The sequence below is a fragment of the Mesocricetus auratus genome, unplaced genomic scaffold (assembly GCF_017639785.1).
Source record: "Mesocricetus auratus isolate SY011 unplaced genomic scaffold, BCM_Maur_2.0 Super-Scaffold_100003, whole genome shotgun sequence".
Lineage (NCBI taxonomy): Eukaryota > Metazoa > Chordata > Mammalia > Rodentia > Cricetidae > Mesocricetus > Mesocricetus auratus.
This window is the reverse complement of record NW_024429188.1, coordinates 59,333,314-59,356,508: the sequence shown is the minus strand read 5'-3', so window position 1 is coordinate 59,356,508 and position 23,195 is coordinate 59,333,314. Positions and strand designations below refer to the sequence as shown.

The window sequence follows — 23,195 nt, the reverse complement described above, 5'->3', positions numbered from 1 at the left end:
ACTTCAGTTTGTTTACCTTGTCTAACTTCAAGCTGATGATTTTTGTTTTATTATATTGTATTTTATTTTGTTAAAAACAAAATCAAAAAAGATTTACTACGCATGGTCTATGTACCAAACAATGGGACGTTAAAGATTTTACTTAGTGTGGTGATTTTACTGTCCACAGTCTGAAGAGAGACAGAGACACAAGTAAATAAATAAACAAAGATAATTTCAGCAGTGATTAGCATTGTGAATACATTAGAGAAACATAGGATCGAAAAACAAATTTAAAAAATGGGTCTTGAATTAGTTGAAGTGGGAGAATAGCACATGATATATTAAAAATGTCTGCTGTTCATGAATTAATTATATCTCTGGAATTCATTTCCATGATGAAGGGGTGAGATAACTTATTGAGAATAATGCTAGCTTTGTATAAAAGCAGAGTATAGAAATATCTGATATATAGTTATTATAAAAATGTATTTCCATTGATGAACCTCTCTTATAGATGATTTTTAAGAGATGGACTACTTAATAGGTGATCCAAACTTAAGTGGTAAGCCCTGAACATATGTAGATGAGCAACATTAAATGAACTCACCAAGTATTATTTATATTTATGTATGTAAATACAATAAAATGATAGGAATTAAATAAGAAAATTCCATGAATTTAAGAGGTAGTGTCGGAGGGACACACAATGATGGGTGAAAAGGTGCTGTGGAAATAACTCAAGTACAACACACATAGATGAAATTTCAAATTTTTAATTGAAAAAATATTCTAAACCACTGTAGCAGTAAAACCTTGTCCCAAAATGTATAAGAAATTCACAAAACAATCTCAATATTTCTTCAATATTTTGGACATGACATAGGAAATTAATAACGGACCAAATGATATGAGCCATTCGATGAGGTCATTTAGTATTGTCTGTTAAGGAAGAATAGCAAGTACAATAATGAAGGTTTAGTGCTCGGTCCTAAACAGGACATTTAGACCGCCTCATCTGAAGCTCACAGAAAATTTCAGAATTGGTATGAAAATTTGTGGAAACAACAAAATCAATGTAGAGTACTGTGTCTTTGTGTATATGTGTGTATATATATATGAGCATAAACTATAAAGTAATGTTATTTTAACATGATATAAGATTATTTTAAAATAACTGCTAGCTATAACAAGTTCAAATATATGAACTAGGGTAATTTACTTGCTGTGAATAGTTCACAGTATAGTGTGGAATACAAGTGACAAAAAGACTATTAAAATATTTAGATACTTTAGTATGATAATATAGTGTAGTATAGACTGTGGAGTATTTCTAATAACATCCTTGTGCTTCTCTACTGGTTAGATTTATCTGCAACCATATATATATGGTTGTATATATATAGCATTATTTAAACGAATGTCATCAAATTCAGAATAAGTTTAGAATAGAGTATCCAAGAAAAAAATGAAGTATGAACAAATAGTAGAAATTTAAAAGCTGAGGGATGCAAGACATCTATGTTTTTAAATTTTTCAAATAGGTAAAACAAACAAAGAAACAGACAATACAGCTGTGTGTTAGAGTAGATAGGAACAGCTTTAGAATCTATTCTGGTCAAAAAGACAAAGCATGGCTGATTCACACATGAACTCAAAGTAGCTGGAGCTGATTTCATAATATAATATAAAATAAAATCTCACCACCTAAAATTCCAGTTTTATCTAGAGGAGGGCCTCAGCAGTCTTCTCCCCTAGCTAAGGAATGATTGGCAGTTGATGTCTGCTCAGAGAAATAGAGTCAGCTTTCTTTGAGGCTACATCTGCTGGTAGGTTTCATATGCCCTGGGGGATAGTACCACAGTCATTGGCATATAGTCAGTAATAGTTGGACTAAGGGGGATAACTCAATAACTAGATATCTAGATAACTCAACATAGGCTTGTCTACTGTAAGATTCTAGACCCTGTGAAGTTGATACTAAATATTAACCACCAATTAATTGCAGCATTATTCACTAATAGAGAAACACCTAAATTAACACAGATGGGTTAATGAATAAATCATTATGTGTCCATAAAATGAAATATTATTCAATATTGGGAATCCTGTGATGTGAAATCTGGAAGAATTTGAATGACTTTGTGCTAGATAGAATTATGTAGCAACAAATACCACATTATTCAACTAAAACTGTATATCCTCAAGAACCAATCTCATAGAAAGTTGGAGTGGAACAGTAGTTTCTAGGAGGTTATGGGCAATGACAACATGAAATTTCTGCAGATTGGATGCAAAGTTTCAGTTATACAAGGGAAAAATTATAGAGACCTGCTAAACAATAATATTCTATAGTTAAAATCCTATAGTTAATATAGTATTGTACATTTAAATTTGTGAAACAGTTAGACCTAACATTAACCATACTTGATGCAGTAAAACAATTAACCAATAACATATGGAAAAGTGTATTTGTTGTCTACAAATTAATGTGTTCCTATTGAAAGCAGTAACAGAAAGGCCATGGCTATTTACAGCCAAACAAAAGACAATGACAGCCTTGAGAGAGAGGAAGTAATCTCCAAAAATAAATGCGGAAAATCAGCTAGATGTATGAAGGTGGAATATTTGGGATGTGAAACACTTTTCTACTAGTCCTTAAGTTATTCTCTGAATACTTAACTTCAAGTAAGGAGGAGTCTTAAAGGAAGAATAAGGTAGGTAATATTATAGTAGAATTCTAAAGACAGATGATCTTGACAGTATTCCCATTATGTACAGTGATTTTATTTCTATTCAAATGCATTCCCTGTATACACAGAAGAAATAGCCATTAATGAAAGTAGTAAGCACCTAAATTTTATACTTCAAATGAGAAGTATATATTTACACACACACACACACACACACACACACACACATCAGTAGATAGCATACTGGGATTGAAAGTTTAGTTCTTGCAAACTTGTTTCCCTAACTTAGTTTTAAAAAATCTTGTTATTTACGACTTTTGTGATATAGTGTCATATAGAATTTACTGTATTATTATAGTTATTGGTACACATATTTTATGTTCTCCCTCCCCTGGAATGCATATAAACAAAAAGCAAATTTGTATGATGTATTTTCCATGTTGACCTTTCATACATTTATTATACATTCTACAAATATCTATTGAACTTAAGGATCATGTATGAAGATGCTTTCTATGTGCTCTTTTACTGATTTGTATTAGTATAAAACAACTTGCAGCTAACTTTATTTTAGTTTCTTTAACAGTGTTCAGAGCATCCTGACATAACAAAATGAGTATAAGTGTAGTGTGAAATCAAAACACTTCTAAAAGAGTAAGCAAGAATGAACTACCGAGAACTTTGAGAAAGTTCAAAGCTTCAAGGATCTCGGAGAAGTCTGCCCAACTGAGAGCAGTTTTCGTGGCTTTCTCTTCCAGGCAATATTAATTTTGTGTCTCTCGCATACTAAGGTAGAGGTAGAAAAATTACAGCTATGAGCTAAATAAGACAAACTTACCATTTTCATGAAGCACAAATTAAGATGCTTTTAGAGAAAAAAATAAATTTCCCCATGTTATAAAGCATTAAAAATTCATTTTCAGAATGTGCTTCTAGAACACACAGAGGATCACATTCCACTGTCTGTTTGGCTGCCTCAAAGAAGGCATTGGTGATGTCTGCTCCAGAAAGCTGCTCTTGTTAGGCTTTCTCAGTTTAAATAACAGGGTAACATGTGGCCAGAAAAAAGTGGAATGGTAGGACACCAGGCCAGGTTGGTCTGTAATTCTGTAAGATCAACATATAGGGCCCCATGAAAGGAAACAGTAATGGAAGATACCATCTAGCTAAAAAGGCAGTTAAGTATAGTGTAGTTTGAGCCCTCACTATGGAGATTTCTAAGACAGATGTCATAGATAGCATCAGGGTCTACTATGAAGCCATAATCAGGGTGGTGTGGGTGATGATTATGGAACTGCAGGACTCAACAGTATCAGTGAAAAACTAGGTTCTGTGTACATGGAGAACCCCAGCTTGGACTGCTTTCCATAATCAGCAGAGTCACTCCATCAGCAGGGAGGTTGAACCTGAAGACAATTCCCCTGCCATAGCTACAGAACCGTGGCATGAAATAATTGGACACTGGCTCCAGATTTCCATTCCCAACAAACTAAGAGTAAAGTAACACAATCAATTGCTGAATTCCTTTTTTTCCTTCTGAGAGCCAAAATTCAAATTATCTGTATTTGAGAGTAAAAGATTTAATAAAAATTAAATAATGTATTTACAGTGTTCTGATTTAGAAACATTTTAAATTTATACGTATTTTATAAGCTATTTTAAATGAATTCCCTGAATTTTGACACTTGACTATTTTTAATTAAATTTATTTATTCATTTTACATCCTGACCACAGCCTACCTTCCCTCTTCTCCTCTCACATCCTACCACCACATCCCCTCCACTCCTCCTAAGTCCATCACTCCTCCATATTTGCGTACAAAGGGGCAGGCCTCCCATGGGCATCAACAAAGCGTGGCATATCAATTTGCGTAAGACCAAGCACCTCTCCCTGTATTTAGATTGAATTTCTTATAGTTCATTCACTGCTTAGAACACTAGAAAATGTTAGCTTTTAAATGTCATTATTCCATAAATTAATTTTAGCAAATGATGTTTATAATAGACTGTCCTATATACATCCTTCCATATGAGAAATGAAGGGATTACAAAAATAACAGTTACTTACCACTCTATAAAACAACTCAGAGAATCAGAAATAACTAGGAGGCCTTTTTTTCCTTATTACAAAGCAATGCTAGCTAAGTTTCCTTAATTATTTAGTTTCAATAATATAAATACAAATATAAATGGGGCATTCTAAAGTTATTTAAACATACGAATTAATTATGCTAGCATTTACTGAACACTGGTGGATGAGGAAATATTCCAAAATTTCTCAGTTTATTGTCTCAGAAAATATTCCATGAATAGTCATATGAAATATTTGTAACTACTCTTCATTTCACAGATGAGAGAAATTGAGGCTCACAGAGATTAAACAGTTCACTGGTGTTCATAACAGCATTAAATACCAGAACTGGAGCTTGGAATTAGATATTTTTCCAAGGCACTCAATCATGCCTTTCTATATAGAGTATGCAAGAAACACAAATTTTATTTGAAGGGCAGCAGTTTTTTTCTTACCTGTAATAAACATTTTGGAGAGTTGGTCTCCATAATTTAAAAATAAATCCCATTACTTATGACAACTAATTATTTACCCATTTAGCATATTAGAAATCTGATCAGAGTGTTTTCTTTTTCATTTTTGGTAGCTTTTATAAAAAGCAGTGATGACGAATATTTTAACAAATTCACTACAAACTGACATAGACTAGGAAAACAAAGATGATATCAGAGAAAACAAACAACTAACTACAATGTCACACTTTATCTATTATCCATAACAATTACTCATTAATCTCTACATTTGGATCCAGAAGCAAAGTGAAATATCAAAAAATGAGACGAAACTAGCTTAAATCTTCTCAGCAACAAGATATATTTATAAGTCAGCAAAAGGTTGACTATGGTGAAATTGTCTTTAACTCCCAGGATATTGAATCAAGAAACTAAACCGAAGAATTTTTCACTTTGCATTTATTAGTGATAGATCATTATGAAAATTAAAGATGTATTGACATAGTGGTATATGGTTTTAGTATTACTTTAGGTCAAGATTAATTCATCATTGTTCATTCCTTGTTGTTAGTGGGTAAGCTGCACATGTGGACTCTTAATTTACTATTTTTGTACATTAGAAAATTTCCTGCAGTGTATAAGTGTATAAATTTGCTAGAATTAGCTATATTTCAGTATATCTACACTTTACAATATCATGCTCTATTTAATAAAAAATATTCTCAGTTGTTCATTTATAATTAGAAGAAACAATCATCTCGTCAGTATCACCTTGGTTACATAATTTCTATTCTAAGTCTTCTTATTAACAAAATTGCACTACATGATCAAATGCAAGTCAGTTATAAAAAAAAAGTTGGGCAAGAGATAGCTTCTGCAATGTGAGTGGAGTAATAGCACAATCTCAGGATCTCAAGGTACTTGCAATATGACTCTCCCTATCCAAATTTAAATGATTAAAGCTGTTATTTAAAATATTCATACTATTATAGCAGATTTACTGATGATTTTACATAAGTTCAATGATGATTTATATAAAGATTTATAGCCCTGGGAAAACATGCCAAAGGAGTAAAAGGATAGGAATGAATGTGTGTCCATTTAAATCCATTTAAAGTAAAATTTGGTACAAAAGAATTTTTCACTGCTGCAATGATTCAGATACTGAGATATCTCACGACTGAGATATAGATACAAATATCTCACAATTGAAATACTACTCATTTGGTGATGTGACTATATGTGAAGGTAATATAATAAAAAGAAATGCAAAACTGGTATATTGACCTTATTTTAGTGAAAATCAGACCATATTCAATCTAACATTTCTACTACTCTGAGCTCACCATGATATCAGTATGAAATGTTAAGAATGCCTAACAATGTTAGGTATTAAATGTTGGGAAGTAGATGGATGGTGCATGATAATATGTTAGAGTATACAGAATAAAATTTTGAGATTTATTTCCATTTTCCTGGCAAAATTAAAGAAATTAATATCAAATAAATATATACCAAGTCATTCCTCTCCAAATGTCTACAAATTTTGCCTTGAACTAGATCATGGAAACCAAAATTAAGTAGTCAGTGATAATGAAGTGCTACTTGATTGATGGAAATAGGCCAAGAACAGATGAAATAATATACTTCTTAGTAAGAATATTTCATCCGTAATGGCAGATATCAATATTCTAGCCACCACCAGCATCTGATTAACACAATTACAAAATGTGAATGCTTGATGTGAAAAACTTTGTGTATATGATAAAGTAATGTAGAATTCTGTAAAAGACAACAGATCAAATTTTATGTTCTTGGTAGCAGTCATGAAATGTGAATTTGTACATTAGGTATATCAAATATATAAGATTATGGAGAAATTAGAAAACTGTGGTGTTTTATCAAAAGAGACAAATTTATTTTCTATATGCAGAAGAGACATTAAAACAAGATTCTCTTGGTAAAAATTATATAATCTCCAATTATTAGAAACAAGTGAGCAGAGTGTTGTGGTGTATGCCTTTAATCACACTCAGAAGGCAGAGGCAAGCAGATCATTGTGGGTTCAAAGCCAGCCTGATCTGCGTAGTAAGTTTCACTACAGGGACAGCAAGAGTACATAATGAGATACAAACAAACAAATAATGAAAGAAATAGAAGAGGGAAAATGATATTGATTTTAGACATAAAAGTATTACACCTTCTTTATTTCTCGTCATAGAATGCAATAGATGATGTATAATGGTGAGAATCCTCAGGAGTTGGAAATTACAGAGATAATAGCATAGAAATAATCTAAACACAAAATGATTAGAATGTCCAACCATTACCAAGCATTCCTTTTTTATCATTTTCTATATAAAATATAAAGAATACATTTTCTGTATAGTTGATTGTTTTAATATTTGTTAATCTCATGAAAACTACAAGCAGTTGCATGTACTTTAGGTATACTCTTTCAAATGTTTTTATTTTGTCTTGTTTTTTAACTTTATTTTTTAAACTTTTATTCTCTCATACATTACATCCTAACTGCAGTTTCCTCTTCCTCCAATCCTCCTGGTCCCTTTTCCAACCTTCCTTCTCCCCCAGGTCAACTCCTCCTCCATCTTTTTTAAATAATAAACAAAAGAAAGAAAGAAATAGATAAAAGGAAATTAAAAGAGGAAAAAGAAAGAGCAGGCCTCCCGGGGATCTGAAGGTCCACTTATACCACTCTTGTGCATTTACTCAAAGGACTCTACATCTTCCTACAGATGTACTTGTTCTGCCATGTTCGTTGCTGCTCTATTTATAATAACTAGAAATTGGAAAAAGCCTAGATGTCTGTCAGCTAATAAATAGGTAAAGAAAATGTGGTACATCTACTCACTGGAATATTATTCATATGTTAAGAAAAATGAAATTATAAAATCTGCAGGTAAATGAATGAAACTATATAAAACCACCCTGAGTGAGGTGTGCCCTGTTCCAAGAGATAGTTTTTTTCCTTATTAGCAGATGGTAGCTTTTAACCTTTAGGCATGTATGTTTCAAGCATATTAAGCACAGAGTTTATGTAACTAATAAGGGACCAGCAGGGTAGAGGAGCATTTTCATAAATAGTAAAATAAAATATATCCCTACAATGAGGTACAGGGGAAAGTAGAATATGGTAATTAAATGGGGAATAGGATGAGAGGGCAGGTTAAAAGGGTGGATATAGGAAAAGACAATGCTAAAGCCTTTTGAAAAGCAATATGAAAGCAAACTACTTCAGAAGATTCCTTAAACGTGTGTGTGTGTGTGTGTGTGTGTGTGTTAGAAATCTTCTAAAGTAGTTGTCATATATCTGTATATATGAGGGTTTTTTAATTTGTTTTGGTTTCTTTGGTTTTTCTAGACAGGGTTTCTCTGTGGCTGTGGAGGCATTGGAGGCTTTCCTGAAACTAGCTCTTGTAGACCAGGCTGGTCTCGAACTCACAGAGATCCACCTGCCTCTGCCTCCAAGTGCTGGGATTAAAGGTCTGTGCCACTACCGCCTGGCATACACACACACACACACACACACACACACACACACACATATATGGTATTTAAATGGGGTCACCACATAATAGGGAATAAAATGTTCCAAGCAGATATCTCATGCTGTCAAGTAAAACCCACCATGCCAGGAATGGCTTGCATATTGTTAAGCTATTGGCTAAAAGGGTCCCATACGTTCCCCCCAAATCATAGGCTATTGCCAATGCTGTTGATTATCATCCATAACCTGATGGTAACTACCTGTTGCTTAAGACCAATATTTACTTATGTCATCCAACGTGCAAATATTTGGCTTTGCCTAACTAGAAGTTTCACTCCTACTGACTAGAGTTCATGGTTCTGGAAGATGCATTCTATATTACCAGAGGAGAAAAGTAAAAGTCAGTACCACCCAGTTACAAACACTGTAACCTACATCAACAGTCTGTCTGTAAAATGTACTGGTGAAATAATGATAAAAATGTTATGGGAGCAAACAGCCACTGCTTGATTAGTTTGAAGAGATACTCCATGAAGTGGAGCTCAAATAAAAGACTGTTAATGAGTCCATGGTCCTAGGGGAAATTTGCTACTATTATTCTCCTATGGGAATTTAGAAATAAAATGACTCCTTATGGCTTATTGCTGTAACCATATATCAGTGTGTCACTCAAACCCCTTTAGAAAAGCTTCTTCTTTCAATAGATGATAATAAACAGAGACATCAACAACTGGACACTGTGCAGAGAACAGTTAGTTGGAGCAAACAATACTAAACGTGATGATATATCAAATAAGGATCTATGCAGTAGAGAAGGTGGGAAGGTTGTATTAACCTAACATGGTGAATGAATCCAAAGGAACAGTGTTTTCCTGAAGCAGCAGGCCTGATGCACTTACAAACTCAAAGAGACTGTGGCAGAAAGCACAAGATATACACAGATTCAACCCTGACGAATCCTAGCATTAGAAAGGGTAGTTGAGGTCCCCTGGAGAGGGGGAAAGGAACAAGATCTTTTGAGCAAATTGGGAGCATGGGGTTGGGGGAGAGGGAGTTTGGAGAAAGAGAAGGGGAGAAGAGTAGGGGATAGGAGGCCATGAGGGAGCAGGAAGGTTGAGTTGGGGAAAGAATAAAGGAAGGCAAGAAAAAAGATACCTTAATAGATGAAGCCATTATAGGTTTAAAGAGAAATCTGGCACTAGGGAAATGTCCATGGATACACAAGGATGACCACAATTAAGAATCTAAGCAATAGTGAAGAGGCTATCTTAAATGCCCTTCCCCTATAAAGAGATTGATGACTACCTTAAATGTCATCACAGAGCCTTCTCCAGTAGCTGATGGAAACAGAAGCAGAGATTCACAGCTAAACACTGACATGAACTCCTGGAAACCCGCTGTAGAGAGGAAGGAGTGAAGAGTAAAAGGTTCAAGACCATGCTGGAGAAACTCACAGAAACGGCTGACCTGAGCAAGTGGGAGCTCATGGACACTAGCCTGACAGCTGGGGAACCAGCGTAGGACAGAACCAAACCCCCTGAATGTGGGTGTCAGTTATGTGCCCTGGGCAATGTATGGGACCTCTTGTGGTGGAACTTGTTTTTATACCTAGTGAACAAATGGACTTTGAGTCCATTTCCCATGGAGGGATACTCTCTCAGCTTAGATACAGGGGGAGAGGGCCTAGCTTCTGCTCCAAACAATGTGACAGACTTTGATGATCCCCCATGGAAGGCCTCACCCTCCCTGGGGAGTAGATGGGGGGTCAGATGGGGGAGGGATGGGTAAGGGACATGGGAGGATGGGAGGAAAAGGGAACTGGGATTGATATTTAAAATAAGATTACTTCTAATTTAAATAAAAAATTTTATAACATAGAAGAGGTAGTTAACACAAATTCTCACCACTGTTCATGAAGGTATTTGCATCTGATATCTGCTGGAATGGGAAGAGAAGATTTCTACAATGGGGTGCCACTGGGTGTATCAACTACATTCCAGGGCCAGCCCTAGGTGCAGGAGTAGTTTCCCTCACAAAAACAGATCAACATTTTTTTTGTTGTAAGTATTTTGTCTTGGTTTCTTTTTTATCGCACTGGCTCTTTGGTATGGTATTTTTTAGTTCTCAACAGAGAAAGAACATAAATTTGGGAGCACAGAGAAATAGGGAGCATCTGGGAAATGAGGGAAAGGGCTACAAAATGGCTAAACTATATTGTATGAAAACATACTGATAGATATTCTAGCTACAACTATTCCTTAAAATGAAAATAAAATATATGCATCTGATATGGTTTATTATATTTAGTATGTAAAAGACAAATAGTCTTGACTAATATGAGAAAAATCAAAGGATTTTTACAGAATTGTCCAGAAATGAAAGCAATTTGAAAGCAATAGGAGGTACATAATGGCATCTGTGCATCTCCTTAGCTTGTTTTCTTAAAGTAAACCCTTACAGTTTAACTGGAGGAGGACAACAGAATGGCCAGTAAGTGATAGTGAAGCTCATTCATTTCATGAGTAATACCTGGGAGTGTAATTGAGGATTTCTTTATACTTCACAATATCGTTCTAGCAAACTGTCAAAATATAGAGTTCTTCCTTTAAAACTACATTTTATAAGGTTGTGAGCCTAGCCTTCAATGTCTGAGAAATCTTTCTATTATGCTACAAACCCTTTGCTCTTCCAGTGTAACCCACCTGCAATATACACTTGTGCAGTAGTGGCACAGCGATTGTGGGAGTAGTCATCTAATAGATACCTTATTTGAGTTAAGGCTCAGTCCATGAGATGGAACCTATACCTAACACTGTTTGGGTAGCCATAAATCTGAGACTAGAAAGGCCAGGAACCTATAAAATGCCAAATATCACTGCTTTCATAAAGGAACATAGCAACAAAATGACTCTGAATGACATTCAGCTATGCTCATAAATTCATTCATCATTCAGCCACCATCAAAGTAGCTTCCCCCTGCAGCAGATGAGAACAAATACAGATACACACAGCAAGGAAATTTGCAGAGAGTGAGAGACCTTGAAACATATAACCCTAAAAGGGATATCTTCATCAAATTCCTACTTGAGGGGTCAGGGAATTCTGCAAAAGAAAAGGCATAAGGAATCATGATCTTGGAGACACAGCAGGGCTAAGGCATATAGGAATTCACAGAGACTGTGGCTCATGCACAGGGACTACATGGGTATCCTTCAGATGGGGTCCTATAGCCGAGAGGAGCTGTGGACACATACCCCCATCCCTAACCCAGAAGCTGTCTCAAATTGATAACCACTTACAAGTAAAAAGTTAGGTTTTTTTCCCAAGGGAGTATCATGAGGGAAGCAAACCATTTTAAAGGACAGGCCTCAAGCCTTTGGTTATTATGATTTTGTCCTATTTTGATTCACTTGGTTTTTTATCTCATTTTATTGTATTTTATTTCATTTTATTTGTTAGACATATGTTTTTCTTCTAATGAGGGACAGAAAATGTGTGCATCAGAATGGGAGAGGAGATAATGAATAATTGGAAGGAGTAAGGGGAGAGGAAACCATAATTAGAATACTTTGTATGAAATAAAAAGCTTTGTCTCAAATCCAAGCCAAATCAACCAACCAAAATCAAAATACAATAGTAGAAAACATCCCAAATAGCAACTCATATAGTTTTTTGCTATCTATGCTACTAACAGGAAAAAGCCAAACAAATATTTAATCCTTCTATCCCAGCTTTTAAATTCTACAGAATCTGCAAAGCACTTCTTTTGTAATATACAACTTATAGAGACTAATACCTACTTAGAAATTAACTACCTTGTTCATGTATTTTTTTCTAAACAGTGAAGGAAGGTGATTTAACTACATCCATTCTGTAAAGGTTGTGAAGCATCTTTGTAAAGTAGGTTTATGGAGTATTTATTGCTTTTTAAAAGTTTACTGAATTAACATTTTTTTTCATTTATTTTGCGTACCAACCAGTTTCCACTCCCTCCTCTCCTACTGTCCCCTCCTTGACTCTCATCTTACCCCCTCCCCATCCACTCCTCTGTCTCCACTCAGAAAGTGTCAGGACTCCCATGGGCTTGAACAAATCATGGGACATAAATTTGAGTTAGGACAGACCAAAATCATCGCCCTGCATCAAGCCTAGGTGAGGTAATCCAGCATGCGCAACAAGTTCCCAAAAGCCAGATAAGTGCTGGGTATAGGTACTGATCTCACTGTTAAGAACCTTAGAACCATACCAAACAACACAACAGGCCAAATATGCAAAGGTTTGAGGTTGGTCCTATGCAGGCTCCCTAATTGTTGGTACAGAGTCCATCAGTTCCCACAAGCTCAGGCTGGCTGGCTTTGTGGGTTCCCCCATCATGACCTAACCCCTTCCCCTGCTCACACTGTGTATCTCTGCATCTGCTTCTATCAGTTACCAAACAAAGGTTCTATGATGACAATTAGGGTAGTCACCAGCCTATTACAGAGAAAGGCCACTTCAGGCACCCTCACTACTATTGCTAGGGGTCTTAGTTAGGGTCTTCCTTGTGGATTCCTGAGAATTTTCCTAGCACCAGGTTTCTCCCAAACCCCGAAACGCCCCCACATAAAGATGTCTCTTTTGGTACTCTCCCCCAGCCACTCTGCTTCCTCAAGTTTCCAACCCCCACCCCCTACTCCTGCTCCCAGTTTACCCAGTTTATGCAGTGAAACTTTGATATGAGAGTGTTCCATTTTAAAATGATACATTTGATTAAGTCCATAAAATTATCTGTGACACTCAACCTTTACCCTTTCTAATTTCAACTATAATGCTAAGTGCAGGCTCGTAATTCTTTCAGAATGAGGGAGTCAAACATGAAATTGAGAAAGGAGCATGGTGAGTTTCCAGAAGTCAGGAAATTGTGTTTACAGTTGGATTTTTTCCCTCGAATTAGCTGTGGTCATTTTATACTAGGGTTTTACATTTTATATCTGCATAGTTCTTTAAAACCTTTTCAAACTCAGAAAGACCATTATATTTTAAAATGAGATTATCATGGACAGCTCAGTAGAAATAAAATGATCAAAATTCTGTGCAGCAGTATTGCTTATCCTTTCATATACAATATCTATGAAAATTTGTTGTGGGACCTGGGGAAGGTGAGTAAAATCTGTGAGTAATATGACAGAACATGATTGGCAGAATAAATATTTGCAGCATACATAAGATTATATTAGAAATCTTCAAAACTGCTCTTCAGAGAGTTGAGTAGAATCCTAGTGATAATAGTACATTATTGGTTATTTTGTTTTTGATGGTGGAAAATGGAAACCAAATAAATGTTTTCCACATTGCTGAATTTGTTTCTGTTCTTGAATTGAGCCTTTCCCTGTTTACTTTTCATCATTAGACTTCCTTCCATCTTCCCTGTCCTACACTAAACACCAGGGGACCTAAAACAAGTTACTGCTGCTGTAATTGCATTTGAGGCTTTTATGGGGAAAGTGTATTCTCCCTCATTGTATTGTAAACTTCTTAAGAGCATGATCTTTAAAATATTTCCTATTCTATAGCAAAACTCAATAAAGCCTATTAATTATCAAAATGGCACAAGGCGTAAGTAATGTTTTGGAATATTCATCAAGAATTTTCCTTTAGAAATACTTTAAATCCCAGAATTTCTCCAGGAAAAATGTAATTGTAGTATCTCTTCTGTCTCTCCGGCTGCTTTGCTATGGTATTTATAGCCATAGAGACTTGCTAAGGGTGACTTATTCTTTATATTCCTGTTGAGCATTAAAGGTAAGCTTTACAATATTGGTGTTTTTTTCCTGCTACTTTTACTCCAGAGTTAGACTTCCAGTTTTATACAAATAAATACATAAGTAAAAAATGGACTTTTAACATATAAAACGAATATTACTTCTCTTCAGCTCCCTTTGCTTATTCATAATTTTGCTCTACACTATTATTTTGGCTAATACAATTTAGATGTGAAAATAAAATCTTGAGTTAACAAAGTTTTAGCATCTAAGTTACATCTTAGTTTCAATGAGATGAATTCTAACATACCAGCCCTGCTATTTTGAATATTATTTGTCTATTCTCATTAAAACTGTGTGTTATATACTAATGGACTAATAAACTTGGAACAGGGAGTGCCTGAAATTTAAGACAGCTAATTATTAACATAAGGATTTGTAATTAAATGATATAGTTAAATTTTATGATAGGAAATAGAGCCATATATTATCCTATGGTTTATCTCATTTTATATTATTGGCATCATCTTCATTCAAAGAGGGATTAAAAGCACATGGCTTTTTGTCTCTAAATCAACTCCAAATTATTTTATAAAATATTTTAAAACTATTTCTTAATAAGAATAAAGTAAGTATATTCATTAACAATGGTGTAATTTTAAGTTACAACATACAATGAATAGAAAAACAACTTTCTCAGTGTTTTCAAATCCTATCATGTCACTCTTTGAAATTCAGTGAAAATAAATCTCTACTACCAGGTATTATAGAACTTAAAAAAATAAAAGATATTTTAAATATGCTAAATGGGCAGTTACCTTATTGGAGACCTGCATTTTGAATTACTTTTTATAAAACATTCCTGTAGGATGTCAGTGTTTTTAAGTACTATTAAACTTTGGCTACTTAGGATTCAGTAGGAATAGGAAGAGAGAAGGATGTGAGGTACACTTCTTACAATAACATCTGAAAGTAAACAGAGGGTAAGTCACTGTGACCAACACACGATAGGGTATTAAAAGGAGGATGACTAGACGATTTAAGATTCATTTCTGGAAGTTACATAAGCTTGATCATCGTTATTTCTCTATTCCAATGTAAATAACAATGCTGCCTCAACTATTGTGTCTATTTGTTGACTTGAAAAACATATTTTATACTTTTCAGAACACATACATAATTAATGATTTTTATTTAAAATGTCAACAGTTCCTTTTCCAGGCTTACAGTTAGATAATTAGAAACAATTTGATTTAGATCTTCTTATTTCTAGTTTACTTAAGTAGTTTTTTAACATACAATATGGAAAATATTGTCTCTCTCTTACTATGCCTAAGTATTTCCCTTTAGTGAAAATAACTGACTTTACTAGAATGATTGTAATTAAAATATACTCAATCATTATATGATCCATTTACCATTGGACGTTAAAGATTTTATATAATGATTATTGTTTTATATGTAAATAGTTTCTTCCAAAATAACTATTAGACAGCAATGCAGCAAATGCATTTTAAAGGTAGAGGTGATTTTTTTCATTTGAAAATATCAATAAATATTTACTCTGTCACTAGTCTCCATGGTATATACTTAGTGATGGAAATGTGATTTTCTCTAATGGGAAACTGGGATGCTATGAGTTTTATACCCTATAATAGGCACAACTTAATTATAATCATGAGTAATTTCATCAGGATAAAACTATTCCATGTTATTATTAGAGCTTCAGGTACCTCCACTAAGATTGCCTTTAGAGTATTATCCTGTAAAAAATATGACATATTCATTAGAAACAATGAATCAACAGCAGTATCACTTTAGTGGTTGTGGAAGAATACAAACAAATTAAGAACCAGCAAATACTTTAGAGAATTTTGTGGTTCACTAGTATTGACTAAGAAAACCTATTTAACATGAAGATCATAGGATTTAATTGTCAACAAGAAACTGTAGTTAAAAGGAACGTAAACATATTTAACATGAAGACCATAGTATTTTAATTTTAAAAAAAGGCACTATGGATAAAAGGAATTTAAAAACTGGATAAAGGATTCAAACTCTAAATGTCTGGAATTACTTCATTAAATTTATATTACGTGTTAAAATGGTTTATATTGAGTAACACACTTTGGAAACTCATATAGTTCTGCATAGCTTGTTTTAAATCACATTTAAGAATATCATGCCTCAACTCTTCTATAAAAATTAACTGTATTTTATTCTTAATTCTTCCATTTGAAATCAGTTTCTATTGAATAATGCAGCATAAACTTCAATAATGCAGGCCTTGTTCATTAGAAAACCACAATAGTTTTGCATAACTATATGCAACAAAACATACCCTGAAAACCAATTCCCAGAGAATTACCAATTATCCATGTAAATACTGACTTTTCAATGATAACATGAGAACGATAAAACATCATGTAAGAGCTTTGTGTGTATGTGTCTCAGTGTGTGTGTGTGTGTGTGTGTGTGTGTGTGTGTGTGTGTGTGTGTACCTGGAATAGAGTAGATGGGTATGCCACATCAAAACTAGTTTACAGCCTTTCCCTTTACTATAAATCATATTTGCCTAGCTGATAATTTCCAAATAGTTAATATTGTTAATATACACAAATGCTCTCTTTCCAAAAAGTTTTATTAACAGCAAAGGAACCTGAAATTTACGTATCATGGTCACTTTAAGAGTTGCCATTGCTAACTAAAACACCACAGACAAAAAATCCACAAGGTTTTTCACCCTAAATTATCCATGTTATCTATTATTAATCTTTAAATGCCTTAGAATAAATATAGGTGAGGAAAGGATGGGAAAAAAGCTGGTTCAGATATATTTTAGTATTGTTTCTTAAAATAAAAATATCCATGCATTTTTGTGTGTTTTTAAAACATGTACCACGCATATTATCCCAGATAACAAATATATTTTATTTTTCTTGTATGAGAACACAAATGCAAGAGTACAATTTCTTATTAAGGAAAGAAGAGATTCTATTTCAGGGAAAAATTGGACTGATCAATTCAATCTCACTATATTTTTAGGCAATGAAATAGGCATTCAAATAAAGTTATAATAGTCATTGTAAAATGAGAAATGATAACTATTTTTTACCTGTCAGTTTTTAAAAACTACCATTTTTTCTTTTTGCTTCTTCACCTGTGCCCAAATAATCCTTTTGTTTTCAAATTGTCATTTGCTTAACATGAAAATTTGTTTCTAATGCATATAAAATGTTAATTTATAAGTTGAAATAACTTTTTAATAGACGGAGGGTAAATTATTTCCCCTCACAGATACTTACCAGGTTCCTGTGTACCCTAACTGTAACCATCAGTGTTGTATTGGTGATGACATTAACCTATCCTGCAACTTACATTCATTTAGAAGGAATATTACACTAATGAGAAATTAAAAGACATATTTTATACTTTTTAATATAACACTCACTTGCACATCTAAAACTGGTTTCTTAAAACATGTTTCCTGCTCAGAAGTAAAGATAACAACAACAATTTGAAGTCACTCTCATTTTTGCATTAGTATTATCCTATTAATATTAACTTCCAAAACCTCTCATCTCTGTTTCTGTTGAGTACACTACTAGAAGGTATACTGGTATTTGAACGTACTTAGTACATTTCAGGCACAGGTTCATTGAAATCACTGTTTTACTTTCTTGGAGCCTACCTACAAATACTAAACTGCTGCTTCTTCATTTTATTTGAAAGAATATTAGAATAAGTTTCATCATTTTCAATTCAGGTTTTTCCTTATACTTAAATGTTTTCCAAGTAGATTCCATATTACAGATGGGTTTGGGCCAATATCATAGTGAATTTGTCTCTGTATGAATATTTTGAAAAAAAAAACGCTTGTACATTGTCATGTTTATGTTTCCTACAAAGGACATGGACCTTTGTGTATGAGGCACAGTGTGTTCGAGCAGAGTATGCAGTTCCCAGATAGCACAATACCATCATGTTTACAGGATGGCTGAGAAGCCACCTCTGTGTCCAAAAGACATGAATGTGATCATAAAATCACCACAGTAAGCAGTGCAATGTGAAAATTTTAGTTCACCATTTAATCTGAGGATGTTTTGTCCGTGGTTCAATTGGTTGTGTGGGGACATGTAGTACTGATTTGCACAGGAAAGAAAATGATATTTGTATTTAAGGACTCTTCTGTGGAACAGGGTCAGTGAACTCTCACTTGCCTAGCATTTGTTAAACAGAAGCTTAGCTTCTTTCACTGCACTTGAATCTTTCTGCCCAACTGTCATTGCTTCAGAAAAACTGTCACTGTCTGAAGAAAAACCTATTCCTCTCTATGTCATTTGATTTTATTTAAGACAATTTGCAGCCATTGAAATTTTATTTTTTGGTTCGTTTAGCCCCTCTTTTCCTCTCTGTGTATGAATATAAGTTCATAATATGTATATGCTATAAAATGGATTATTTCTTTTGATTCCATTTTACTCCTAACACCTTAAAGAATTCCTGAACACAATGGAAAATCAATATTTGTGGACTTACTTATATTGAAAAATTATGTTAATACAGTTCCCATTTCCTAATCTATTTTGATATCTACAATGACAACTACAATTTTTCATGGTAAATTTCACTTGAAAATTAGGAAGTGCTCACTGAAGACAGAATTTTCAGTCTCACCTCATACTCCCAAACTAGAAATATATACAGATTAATTCATCTGTACAATTGTCAGTTTTTCAAAGCCTTCCAAGTCCAACAGTAAAGCAGCATGATACCCATTCCTTTTGTGTCTTCAAGTTAAATAGTTCTTTAATTGGAAGTTTTTTACTATGATGTATATTGGTACCATAAATATGTCACATTCATTTTATTCAATAACTGCTGTTTAGTACAACGTGGATTGATGTTAACACTTTGATTTCCACCTAAATACTAATAAAACTATTTATTTAGGAGTAGTTAACTGTGGCTTATGGCTATAGTTGAATATCATGTCACTTAGCATGATAATAATGTAGTATTAAAATGTTTCTCGTTAGAACTTTATGGTTAAAGCAAAGAAGAGAAAGTATATTCTTGAACTAGGTAGCTACACAAAAGGAAAGATGCAGACATGGCAGGTAACTATCATAAAAATCAAATGACAAAAGAATTTAGAACTTTGATCTTGGTAATATTGATGTATGCATCCTCATAATAATTAAACATATGGTAGCAGTTCTTATATACTTGTGATTCAATTTGAATTTTTAAATCATTATGTCAATATATTAATAAAACTTTAGCAAAGTGACTTTATATTCTTTGAGGAATTAACTTGTTTTGTTATAATGTGCACTTATAAATTAGCTCATTATGGATTTAAATTTTATAATATTTACAGAAAGTGGAATGTCTTAGAAAGCATTCTTTGCTCAGGTATCAGAGTTCAGCCATACCAGTTTGGTGATTTATCCATACTGTTTGCTCTTTTATTTTATTTTATTTCACTTTAGTCAAAGGGATTGTATCAAATATATGGCAGGCTGCTGCCAGTTTAAGACAGTCTTTTTCTATAGTTCTGCAATATTGCTACAGAAGAGAAAATTAAAGGAGCTAGAAATGCTAAAGCTTTTCTTTGAGCTCCCTTGCAACAAAACATGGAAATTTATAATAGGTGATAAGAGAATAATAAAACAAAACATTTAACTAATAAACTCCTCAATTTAGCCTTCCCCTTCTGCCTTGATTGTCTTGGCACGTGTATAAATATTTCCTGTGCTTATTTTAAGAATATATTAACTTTCTTATGAAAATTTATTTACCAGAAAAATTCTTTGGAAAATAAGAAATGTTAAAATCATAAGCAAAATCATCTGGTAATGCTTTAGACTGGACAATTGCCTGTCATTTTCTTCTAGCATCTAAGTTATTAGACTCATTTCCATTCTTTTCAGTTTTATTCTGAGATACTCAAAGAATTTTCTTAGGAAACAGCAGTGGATTTTTTAACTTTGTATATAGCAGAGTTAAATATATGTATTAACCTTCAAATTTTCATTTATAAAGTATGAAAATAATTCCAGGAAATTGTTTTGAATTGATAAAGCACTAATTCTATATTATTCTGAAAGTCTTTTAGTTGTACTAAATTCAATTTTTAATGTTGATAGTGATATTGTTTTCTTTAGGTAAACAAAAAATATATATGCTCTCAAACAAACACTTGATATCTTCAAAGATCTATGTTCCATGTGATTAAATACTGTGCCTAAATTCATTTCACAAATTATTTTCAAGTGTACATTTCATTAAGACCAAGTACCTTTAAAGCTGTCATTTTTCATACATGCTTTTTTTCTATCATAATGTTGATATATTTCTTTTTCTATTGATCCTCTGTTTTGAAATCATGGAAATAAGACAGCATTTTCTAAATATAATGAACAAAGCCACATGATGAGGAAAATATCCCAGTCTTTAACAGGAACACACTGTTAAGCATCTAGATTTCCAAAGAAGTTAGCATAGTTTCATTCTATGTCAGTATGTGATTTTTCAACACTTCAAAGTGAGTTCTTTAATTCTATAGCACTTCAAAAACTCAATCTCAATCCAAAACTCAGTTATGACTTAACCAAATTAGTAATATAAAATTTGTAATGGCAATACAAAAACTGAGCAATGCACTAGGTTTATTTATACTTGACAATACTAGAGAATACAATAAACATTTCTTCCATTCAAACTTTATTGATGAAAACAAGTTCTGATGAAACTGACATGTAGTAAGAATTCTACACCAAAACACACATTTTGATTTTTTAGCTCATTTGAATGTCTTGAAATTCTTGAATTTTCCTATTTTAAGATCCTGCTGATGTGAGCAGTTTTTTATTACTTGCCTAATGAATATTTCTATGTTTACAAACTTGCTGTGAATGTAATGCTACTTGAAATGACCAACTGAATTGCCAAGGAATGTTACATAGTCTTACTTCAAAAGAAACACAATTTTAAAACTATTAATACTTCCTAAGCAGTAAACAAGGATATGCTCAGCAGCTAAAAGCTGGATTTATTTTTGCCAAAGTTCACAAAATCAGAAGGGTTCTGATTTAATGCACAAGTCAAACCAATCCTCACTGTTGGAAGGTCTAAGATGCTGAAGATATAAACAAAGGTTAAAAACGAAAGAGAATTCTGAATGAATTGGGAATATAATGGAAGTAAACCTACCATAGCAAAACAACTCCCCATTAATTAACAAAACAATATGTGTGATTACAGTGTTCTTTCACATACTAGAGGTGGGGGTTTCTTGAGGACCCTGATTGGCTGCTCACAAACTCAGAGATACTCTAAGACTTCTATTTAGCACAAAATGAGAGTTTTGTAAAATAAGGTAATCTAGGCTAAAGATTTCACTTAATAACCAAAAACTCCTACCGTGCTCTAGAATCTTCTATATTGTCATCTCCCATCATCTCCAAATCTCGTGAGCGCTTCTCAAAAGATTCTTTGAGCAAATTCTCCTCTGGAAAGGTTTTAGAAGTGTCTTCATTTGCTTGAAGATGTACTGTCACGTTCTGTTGGTGCCAATTCTGAAGGACTCTTTGATGGGTAGGGGCTGGTCCTGGCACTGGCGTCAGTATATTGTGGTGAACAGGACTATTGCTTTTCTTCAGTCCATTTCTGTCCCGTGAGTGGTTCTTCAACCTGCCCTGAACCGGGCTCCCTCTATGCTCATATCCTTCCTGCTGAAGGCAGCTTCCAGTGTTTGGCGATCCTTGAGAAGGATGACTAAACCATCTCCAGCGAAGCCTCAGGATCTGTTTCACATCAAACTCTTTCTTGCCGGTCACTGACATTGTTGCCGGAGGAAAGACAAAAGCCTTCTCTAACAGAAAGGAAATGGAGCCTTTGTTATCTCTTGTTTCTCTGCCTCTTGTGTAGAACTAACAAAAGCACAAGTGCTGAGAGAGAGAGAGAGCAGTCTTTCTTGCTTTCTCTCCCTTCCCCCTCTGCCTGTGATACACTGTGAATACTTCCAGCCTAGCTAAAGCAGAGAGCTGCCGCTAACAGTGTAGGTGGGAACCCATACTGACAGGATGATGAGGTCAGACCTTAAACAAGTAAATCAGCTTAGCACAGGAAAGCAGCTACCACAAACACACTCCAGCTGCTAGATTTGCAAACACACAGCCCTCACCCCTGAACTCGTAAATATCTAGCCCAGCTTCTTTGACGCCAAAGTGCATAGCTGCTACATAAACTCAGGCATGTGAGTAAAAGCAACCTGTTTAAAGTCACTTATACATTCCCCCTGCTCTCACCTACTGTTGCACTCACTCCTCAGTAGCCCACTTCCTAAACTGTGCCAATTTGTCCCAGGAGAATTTGTCATGGTGAATTCGTTATGATCTATTTTGAGATTCTTCTTATGTAAAATTTGAATATAGCTCATTAAGGGAAAGTGTGGTATCCTTAGTCCCCTTATGCAGATCTGCAGTTATTATATGCAAAGCTCTTCTGAAAATATGAACGCTCCTGGATAAACATTCTACTTGAAAATAGAAGCTATAAAAATCATAAGATCATGTTGATTAGCCATGACTACACCCCCACACCCTTACACACACACTCATCCCACTAAGTGCTGTAGGAATAGTAACTAACTTACCATATGGAAAAACAGTGCTTCTCTGAATTAGATTGTAAATGATGTTTTCTATCGTTGGCCATAGCTTGAAAATGAACACATCATTCTGG

General features: G+C 34.0%; 1 protein-coding gene across 2 annotated transcripts in view; it reads right to left on the bottom strand.

The window, feature by feature from the left end:
• The window catches only part of Klhl4 (kelch like family member 4), a 64,555-nt gene extending 41,855 nt beyond the window's left edge, over positions 1 to 22,700 (bottom strand). Inside the window, exon 1 of one of the 2 annotated variants that reach the window (XM_005082981.4) lies at positions 21,873 to 22,700. In XM_005082981.4, coding sequence (XP_005083038.1) covers positions 21,873 to 22,294 — 422 coding nt within the window. In that variant the 5' untranslated portion in view covers positions 22,295 to 22,700. The remainder of the gene's footprint in view (positions 1 to 21,872) is intronic. The other variant, XM_013122718.3, reaches the window with a different exon arrangement.
• Positions 22,701 to 23,195: the final 495 nt, after the last annotated feature.